The sequence below is a fragment of the Oratosquilla oratoria genome, chromosome 1 (genome assembly GCF_046742065.1).
Source record: "Oratosquilla oratoria isolate Oo_2021 chromosome 1, ASM4674206v1, whole genome shotgun sequence".
NCBI classification, from domain to species: Eukaryota; Metazoa; Arthropoda; class Malacostraca; order Stomatopoda; family Squillidae; genus Oratosquilla; species Oratosquilla oratoria.
In genome coordinates this window covers 32878934-32888933 of record NC_134777.1, presented here as the reverse complement: position 1 = coordinate 32888933, position 10000 = coordinate 32878934, and the positions used below count along the sequence as shown (strand labels likewise).

The 10000-nt window shown below is 42.0% G+C and overlaps 1 protein-coding gene across 1 annotated transcript in view; it reads left to right on the top strand.

The window, feature by feature from the left end:
• Positions 1 to 10000, top strand: part of Wnt2 (Wnt oncogene analog 2) — a 128260-nt gene that overhangs the window by 82477 nt on the left and 35783 nt on the right. The window contains exon 3 of the mRNA XM_076197603.1: positions 6545 to 6774. Coding sequence (XP_076053718.1) covers positions 6545 to 6774 — 230 coding nt within the window. The remainder of the gene's footprint in view (positions 1 to 6544; positions 6775 to 10000) is intronic.

The following is a 10000-nucleotide window of genomic DNA, read 5'->3' as shown; positions in this document are numbered from 1 at the left end:
AATTAGGAAAGGAATATGTGAGAGACGTGAGAGGAAATTAAATATAGAAAAAAAAAACAGAACCCATTTGACTTAACCCTTTTTGAGTATATGTATATTTTTTCTAGTTAATGACAAATGGCTTCATCCTTCCCAGGGTAAGTCTTCGTCCTGATGAGATTAAAAGTGAACTAATGGAGAAGAGCATCGCGTCTGCCTGCTAGCACGTGTCTGGAAAAGTGACGTGAGAGTGACTGGAGAGGGCGGAAGAGGTGGGGGGTGGGGGGGCAAGCTTGGGCAACGATCAAAATCAAAAGAACATGTCCCAAAGCGTTTGCAAAGCAATTCTGGAGGGCAATAACACAAAGGTTTAAGAAATAAAAAGAGGTATAAAGGGAATATATAGGACTGTAATTGTGTGGGAATAAAGGAGACTGGGTGAGGAGCAGAATAGAGAGGAAATGGACCGTCAGAATGTTACACAAAACAAGAAGACCAAGACGATTACACTCAAGGGGTCATTTGACGAGGAATGGAAAATACAAAAAAAAAAAAAAAAAGAGAAAGAAGGAGAGAATGTACAAAGAATTGAAGCATAACACAGAGAAAAGAGAAAAAAATAAAGGACAAGGAGGGGAAGGAGGAGGAAAAGGAGAAAGAGAATCGAGTAAATCTATTCAAAAAGGGAGAAGAAAGAAGAAAAAGGGTACATGAATGGGAAAAATAAAATGAAAAATGAAAAATAAAACATTACGAGCAAGTTAAAGAGCAGGGACGATATCTAAGATGAAGAGGAAAAGAGGGAAGATAAATACGTGATAAAGATGACAATAAAGTAAAACAGAAGTGCAAGGACGTGAACGAGGAGAATGGAAAGGGAGAGGACAGGTGAAGAATACAGACATAAAGAGATGATTAAAGAGGAAGAGAAATGTAATGAGGACAAGGAAGTGGAGAAAATGAGAAAGGGAAACGTGGAGAGAGAGTAGGTAGAAAAAGATAAACAGAAAGTAAAGAGCAAAGAAGCAAAGAGGAAGGGGAGAAGAGGTAAAGTGAAAAAAGAACGAAGAAGAAAAAGGAACATAGGGAGCAAGGAGAAAGAGAGGAGAAGGGGGGAAATCAAAAAGAGGAGGAACAGTAAAGAAAGGAGAATATGGAAAAGGCAAGAAAGTTAAAACAACAAGAAAGAAAGGGAGAAAGAAAAGGATAAATATATGAAAGTGAGCAGCAGGTGACATAAGCACACACACACACACACACACACACACACACACACACACACACACACACACACACACACACACACACACACACACACACACACACACATACACACACACACACACACACACACACACACACACACACACACACACACACACACACACACACACACACACACACACACACACACACACACACACAGAGGGGGAGAGAGAGAGATAGAGAGAGAGAGAGAGAGAGGGAGAAAGAGAGAGAGAGAGAGAGAGAGAGAGAGAGAGAGAGAGAGTGAAGGAGAGAGACATATAAATAGATAGAGAGAGAGTGTGTGTGTGTGTGTGTGTGTGTGAGAGAGAGAGAGAGAGAGAGAGAGAGAGAGAGAGAGAGAGAGAGAGAGAGAGAGAGAGAGAGAGAGAGAGAGAGAGAGAGAGAGAGAGAGAGAGAGAGAGAGAGAGAGAGAGAGAGAGAGAGAGAGAGAGAGAGAGAGAGAGAGAGAGAGAGAGAGAGAGAGAGAGAGAGAGCAGAAGGAGACGATCGGTAGATCTTGGCTGAAAAACGGCGGATTCCTGCAGGCCGACCTCAGCCATCTCTTCTTATCGTAATGAACCAGTGAAACGGCCGCTGCCGCGTGTGTGCGTACGTTCGTGTGTGTGTGTGTGTGTGTGTGTGTGTGTGTGTGTGTGTGTGTGTGTGTGTGTGTGTGTGTGTGTGTGTGTGTGTGTGTGTGTGTGTGTGTGTGTGTGTGTGTGTGTGTGTGTCATAGTGTGTGTGTGTGTGTGTGTGTCAACACGTTCAAGCACAATACACCGTGCAATGAGATTTACGACCGGAGCCAAAGATAAGGCATGGAGTTTTTTTTTGTGTCCGTGCCTGTTTGCCATTTATCCCTTCAGTTCTGAAAGTCTGCAGACTATTTTATTCATCTGCGTCTGAAACCTCTCTTTATGACAGTCTTTTTTACCTGCCCCCACGTATATGCGGTATATTGCGGTAGCTGGTGTCCTGCCGAGAGGTGTTAGGATCGCGTAACATCGGGTGGTAGATTTACGACGTCAACGCGTCGTTGTCGACCTGAAAAGACGCAATCGTCTCGTAAATGTTCGACGCAAAGACATACGCTTTCTGCACCTCCTCAGAAGACGCCTGAGCCACTGAAAAGCCCATAATAAGGGAACCTGATTGTTCATGAGTGGGGGAAGTTTAGATAAAGGCTTGTGACGTCATTCAGACAAAGTAAGGAGAATAGAATGAGGAGCTACTATTGGCGCATGCTATTTGGAAAAACGTGCAAGATACCATGGGCTTTAGATAAAAAAAAGAGGCAAAGAAGAGTATGAAATCTTCAAAAAAGGCAACCGGAGTAGATATCAACAAGTCAGCATCAGCCTTGACTACATTTTAGCGTAAGAATATCTCATCATGAGGTACTTGATTTAGATTTACAGAAACAAACTACTTTGTGACGCCCTAGCGTAAATTTTATAGAATCCTTTTATATTGTATTGTTTTGGTTCTATTGATATTGTAATATTACAATAATGTCACATTTTATGAGTATTGTGTATTTTGTATTGATGTACATGCATAAATGATGCGACATAGATACGTGGAGGTGTGCGAGCGGATGGAAGTGAAACATCTGGGAGAATGTCCCCGACGTTCAAGAGACTTACGGAAATGTTTGTGTAAGCAATACCCGGCACTTCGCATAATTGCGTAGTAGTGACGTCATCGGCGAAGATTATGAAAGGGGATATAAAGGGCGCGCTCATAGAGAAGATATCTTACCACGAGAAGAGACAGACATGACCCCTTCCTACACGACATCGTGATGTTGACTTACACGACACCCCTTTTTCCTGATTAGAATCCTCTGGATATCCTCTTCGAGACTTCACAACAGCGAGTGGATCCTTTTTCCAGCCTTTCGGCTGACTAAAGAAAACTGTATCTTTTTCCAAGATTTCATGACAACGTGTTGGTCCTTTCTCCAACCCCTCGGCTGACTAGAGACAACAGTCTCCTTTTCAAGACTTCACGGCAACGTGGATGTCCTTCTCCAATCCCTCGGCTGAATAGTAGCCCAACTCTCATTCAAGAATACAAGAAGCCAATGTAGGCTCCTCATCTCCCTCATGACTCATAGGAAAATTTATTCTTTTATATGTAATATGGAATATGGAATGACATTATACTATTACAAATGTGAATTTTGTATATGGTTAAAGTAGAAGTAGTGATAAAATGCTGTCTGTTGATAATTCAGGGTTTTCCTCCTCCCCCTGATAAGGATTTATCATATACTGGAAATGGACGTGAGGTACCATAAGGGATGACGTGATGTATATAATTGTCCTTCTCCAGAAGTAAACCATTGCGCATGAAATATGTTAACTTTACAAAGTAGAACTAAAAAATACACATCAATAATTATAATTATATAGATAAGGTAGTAACTAATAATAAAGCAGATCCTGGAATATTCAAACTAACCACTGATTGTGTACTGTTTTTTGTTTCTTTAACTATTATCTTTTAATGTCTTGGTGCCGTTGCTAAGCGATAAGACAGAAGACCTCTTCAGCTGAACTCTGGCGCAACGATAAGTGAACGGGACGGCAAGACCGCTCTCAACTCTCACCACGGGATCCTGCTCTCGCCCCCGTGCATAATATTAGATTTAGTGTATACATTGTGACGAATGTGGATAGGAGGTAAAGGGAACACGGGCTGAGGGAAATACTTTTATTCCTGACTAGTTTCGACTGAGTGGCTTCTTCCTCTGAAGAAGCCACTCAGGCGAAACTAGTCAGGAATAAAAGTATTTCCCTCAGCCCGTGTTCCCTTTACCTCCTATCCACATTAGACTTAGTGTTACCCAGAACAAAATCTGCCAACAGCGTCATTGTAATGTAGGGATAAGATGATGCAGAATTAATCCCACCGCCTTGAACGCTAAAGCCTTTATTGAACATGACTTCCCCTTAGCGAAGACGTGGCTCCTATTCTTTTCATGAAAAAAGTAATTTGTAACAAATCCTTCTTACCATTAAACTACAAAACTTTTGAAGAAGTTATCTCAATATGAGATTTCTGAATATACATGTGTGTGTGTGTGTGTGTGTGTGTGTGTGTGTGTGTGTGTGTGTGTGTGTGTGTGTGTGTGTGTGTGTGTGTGTGTGTGTGTGTGTGTGTGTGTGTGTGTGTGTGTGTGTGTGTGTGTGTATGTGTGTGTGTGTGTGTCTGTGTGTGTGTGTGCGTGTGTGTGTGTGTGCGTGTGTGTGTGTGTGTGTATGTGTGTGTGTGTGTGTGTGTGTGTGTGTGTGTGTGTGTGTGTGTGTGTGTGTGTGTGTGTGTGTGTGTGTGTGTGTGTGTGTGTGTGTGTGTGTGATTCACCATGGTCTTTTGGATCACGTGTTGGACTCGTGATCGACAGCTATTTCCCTCGCAGAAGAGAGCTCAGAGCTCGTGTGTGTGTGTGTGTGTGTGTGTGTGTGTGTGTGTGTGTGTGTGTGTGTGTGTGTGTGTGTGTGTGTGTGTGTGTGTGTGTGTGTGTGTGTGTGTGTGTGTGTGTGTGTGTGTGTGTGTGTGCAGATTGAGTGAGTTGCATTCGGTTCACTGACCATTAAGAATATCGCTCTTCGAAACGACTGAGATTGAGCAACTCCCTGGGAACCCTGAGTTGAAGGGACAAAACAGGAAGCCTTTGTGGGGCAAAACTAAGACCCGAGGACCCCAGAATTTCTGTTCGGCCCATGAGGTGCTAAATTCATACATTATCAAATATTTTATTATACAGAAAATAAGAAGGCAATTTTTCTTACCATTTCATTGCATTCATACGAGTGAATGCAATATGCCACGACAATAGCCTCGCAGATCAACTCTCAGGAATAAAATAACAATGGTTTCTGAGGAATATAAGAGGGTCCGGCCGGGCCTAGTGTTCATAGGGGGAGGTCCGTTCCTGTGTGCCACAAGGACCCCTCCAACTTTCTCTCTCTTTAACTATTTCCCTTTACCCTTATTATAATTTTCATCATACTTGGTCAAGTAGTAGTCTTTTATGAAATGAATGAGAAAATATTTGTTGCTGCTTTATAAGGTAAATTTTCATGAAGCTATATAATATGTTTATCAATTATTAATGTAGATGTGTTTATTGATCAAAATAAGATTAACGCCTGTCGTGTGGACCTTCCTGCACCAATGTAACATTTTGACCGTGTTCAGTCAAAAGACGTCTAGAAAATTAACGAAACTGAATATTTCAAAGTGTCATATGAACTTCCATTTCACAACCTTGTACCTTCCCAGGTATTATAAAAGATAAGGAAAAATTCCAGTGTAAAATTAACATCTATACAGAGCAACAGAAATCACACCACAACAGCATCCTCCTTCATTGCACCCGTAACTTTAATGAATATAGTAACCGGTTTATTGATACAATCTAAATTAAACAAAGTTTTCTGTTTTCTTCCCTACAATTCTGTCTTACCAAGATTTTCATTTTGCTTGCTTCAATCAAGAGACAGCATTTAGACGTTCTTTTCTCTCTCTCTCTCTCTCTCTCTCTCTCTCTCTCTCTCTCTCTCTCTCTCTCTCTCTCTCTCTCTCTCTCTCTCTCTCTCTCTCTCTCTCTCTCTCTCTCTCTTTCCTTAATGACGACACTTCCCAAAATTTTGCTCTTATTCTTTAGAAGAAATTTGGCCAAAATTAATTTGGCGAAGTTGGGATCAAGGACGAGTGTCTCCAATTTATGGTCCTCTGAGACAAACGCCAAAGAGAATCATCTCTCCACCTCTCGTCTCCAGATGCTATTCCATCACCACATTTAACTCCATCTGAAGCTGCAGCTTCTACTTGGCTTCCGGACCCAGACCATTCCTACTTTTAACTCTGGTTATCTTTCCTTCAATCTTTCATGTGAGGAGAGCTGATAACGGTCGACTCCTCCTCACCTCCTCCTCTTCCTCCTCCTCATACTCCTCTTCTCCTCCTCTTCTACTCCTCTTCTCCTCCTCTTCCTCTTCCTCCTCCTCCTCTTCTTTTTTCTCCCCCCCTCCTCCTCTTTCCTCTTCTCTATCTCCTCCTATAAGCAGGTGACATAGAAACAAATCTGTAGAGTACAGATAGCAGTTCACTTTATACTACTGAACACATCTATGGGAGGGCCCGAAATCCATTGCTGACTACTCTGAAGATGCACTCTTCCAGTCAATGAAAACCGAAACCAATGATGATTTCCTCCTTTTTGATACAAAAACACTTTGTGTATGCGTGTGTGTGTGCGTCTGACAAAATATACCCTAAACATTCTCGTGTTCCTTTTTCCCTCCAGGGGCGTATCGTCGGTGCTCGCCCTCGGCGCCAATCTCTTGTGCTCCCGCCTACCAGCACTGACGTCAAAGCAGCGCCGGATGTGCATGCGAGCTCCCGACGGGATCGTGGCCATCAGCGAGGGGGCGAGACTGGGCCTGCTCGAATGCCAAGCACAGTTCCGCTCCCAACGCTGGGACTGTACTCCTGCAGCAGGCACAGCCACCGTCTTCGGCCACGTGGTTCCTGTAGGTCAGTAGAAATTTTGCAATTTCTCTGATGTGTATTCTCTTGTATTATCCAAAGAACTTGAAGACAAATCTTAAAGTAAGGAGGTAGATGGAAGTGGATAGTTTTACGTATCTAGGGTAATATGTATCAAGGAATGGTAGAATGAGGCTGGAGATAAACTGTAGAGTGAGGGAAGCAAGTAAATACCTTGGGAGAATAAAAAGTTTCATGAGAAATAGATGTCTAGGCATGGGGACAACGAACAGATAATATGAAGAGTTGATTGTGCCTACGAGACTGTATGGGGCAGATACATGGAGTTTAAGGGAGTCAGAATGGACAAACTTAAATGTGTATGAAAAGGGCAGTTGCCGACAAGTATATCAAAATAAACATTATGTGAGGACGGAGCCTTCATTAGTACGACGTCTCGCTTATTACATCTTTATCAAGTACATCAATTACTTGATAAAACTGTAACAAAATATTTTCCCCCTTATAAGGGAGGTAACCAAGTCAAAAGCACGTCCACTCCCATCCGCCACCCTTTCCTCCCTCTCATCTTAGCTCCTCTTGGATGACGGGTTATCCCTGTATCCCGTCCACTGCCCTCGGTCAGAATCGGTCAAGCAAGACAGTACATCCACAGCAAGACCGTTTCACTAACTCGGCGATCCTCCCCCCTCTCCGTTCCCCCATGCAGAAAAAGAGAAGACAAGAAGAAATCCCCTCAGGATGTGTCAAAATATGATTCAAACATAAACACTCTCTACCCCTCTTCCCCCGCCCCTCCATTCCGTATATGATGATATCATCTATACACATTCTTCACTCATCCCTGTCTCCTTCCTTCTCCCTTCCTTGCTCAACAGACATTCCCCTCTTGCTCATTGCCCCCTTCACTCCATCCATCCATATCATCCTCGGTCGTCCCCTCAAGTTCACTCCCCACACCTCTACCTTCCACACCTCTTTTACTATTCTTTCATTGCTCATTCTTCCCATGTGTCCAAACCATCCCAATAATCTTTCATCAGCCCTATCTGCCATCTCTTTTTTCACTCCGCTCTCCTCCTCATATCCTCGTTTCTCACTCTATCCAACCTAATAACTCGTACCATACTTTTCAGACATTTCACCTCAAACACATTTAAACTTCTCCTCTCTGCCTCTTTTGAATTCCAAGTCCCTGCCCCATACAATACCGTCGGCACAATCACCCCTTTCTACAATCTCTTTTTTGCATCAGTTCCAAGATATCTATTTCTCATAACACTTTTTAATCCTCCGAGGCATTTACTTGTTTCTCTCAATCTACAACTTACCTCCATCTCTACTCCTCCCTTTCCTGCCACATGCGATCCCAAATACGTTAAGCTATCCACTTCCTCCAGCCCCTCTCCTTTTAGATTTACCTCTAACTCACTGCCATCCTCTACCCTTCTACATCTCATCACCTTGTTTTTACCCACATTTACTTTCAAGTTTCTCCTATCGCATAACGTCCTAAACTCCGTCACTATCTTCCTTAATCCCCTTACTGGCCCTGCCACAAGCGCAGAGTCGTCAGCAAACGAAAACTGGTTCAACATCCGTTTTTCTCCTTTTTCTTTAACAATCTCCAGTTTTCAACCCATTTCCCTCGCCTTTGCCTCCAACACCACCCCATCCATGTACACATCGAGCAGCAGCCATGGCGACATGATACATCCCTGACGCATTTCCACCTTTACCTCAAACTATTCACTCTCTCCAATTACCATATATATATATATATATATATATATATATATATATATATATTTTATATATATATTTTACACATATATATATATATATATATATATATATGTGTGTGTGTGTGTGTGTGTGTGTGTGTGTGTGTGTGTATATACATATGTATATAAATATATATGTGTGTGTATATATATATATATATATATATATTTACTATATATATATCCATATACATATATATATATATATATATATATATATATGTGTGAAAATATATAATATATATATATATATATATCTGTGTGTGTGTGTGTGTGTGTGTGTGTGTGTGTGTGTGTGTGTGTGTGTGTGTGTGTGTGTGTGTATGTGTGTGTGTGTGTGTGTGTGTGTGTGTGTGTGTGTGTGTTTATGTATGTGTATATATATATTTATGTATATATATATATGTTGGTACATTGTGACAAGTTGATGAAGGTGGAAAAAGAAGTCACGGGTCTAGTTCCGAGTTACTGAGTTTATTCCTGACCGGTTTCGCTCTATGCTTCTTCAGAGGAATGTGACTCTGGAGTGAAGCTGGCGGTATACATAGTCTGAGTAAGACCGCGTTCCCTCCTTGGAGGTGGGTTACGTTTGGTTGTACAATGGTTTTTAATACAATGAACAATAGTGATAATAATACAATAAATTGTTGTGATGTTATTACAAAACAGCTCCGGTGTGTGTGGAATATTGATCGAGAGTGTAACATTGTAAGTGAAGTGAGTGGTGTAGAAATGTGGTGAATCCTAAAAAGTGTCATATGATAACTTATAGTATTAAATAATATAATAATATAAAGATAAATATCCAGATAAAATGAATGAAATAAAATGAATATTATTATATTATTTAATACTATAAGTTATCATATGACACTTTTTAGGAACTGTGACCACTGGGAAAGGACACTCAGATGACCGTTACTGTGGCCTGGGTGTCCGTCGCGGACGGAGTGACTGCTCATGGGAGGGCTGATTTGTCTCGTAGCTGGGTTGTCTGGTTTGGCGGATTCTGAATGGTTTGAGGCTGGGAAGAATGGTGGGGGCTTCCTGTTGGGTGTTCAGTGTAGGTTGGCTGTATTTAATGTGGAGGGCCTCAAGGAGGGCAAGGCGGCTCTTGACACTTTCTTTGAATAAAATGGTGGTATTGTCCACTAGGATGGATCTGGTGATTGGAATGTTATGGGTCTCCTGAAGGTGTCGCTTAGGGCCTCCATTGTTAAGGTGGTATGTCAACCGTCTGGAAAGGCGAGTGGTAGTGAGTCCGATGTAGGAATCTTGGGGCGAACAGTCCCCAAAAGGACACTTAAACTGGTACACCAGACTCACACACTCGATGTCGGATGGGTGTGGGGAGCTGTTATTTTTCATTATAAGGTCTTTAGTCCTCTTGTTCTTATAATAAATGGCAAGTTTAATGCGGTCCATCTCGTTGGTGGGGGTCACATTGTCCTTGATGATACGAAGAAGTG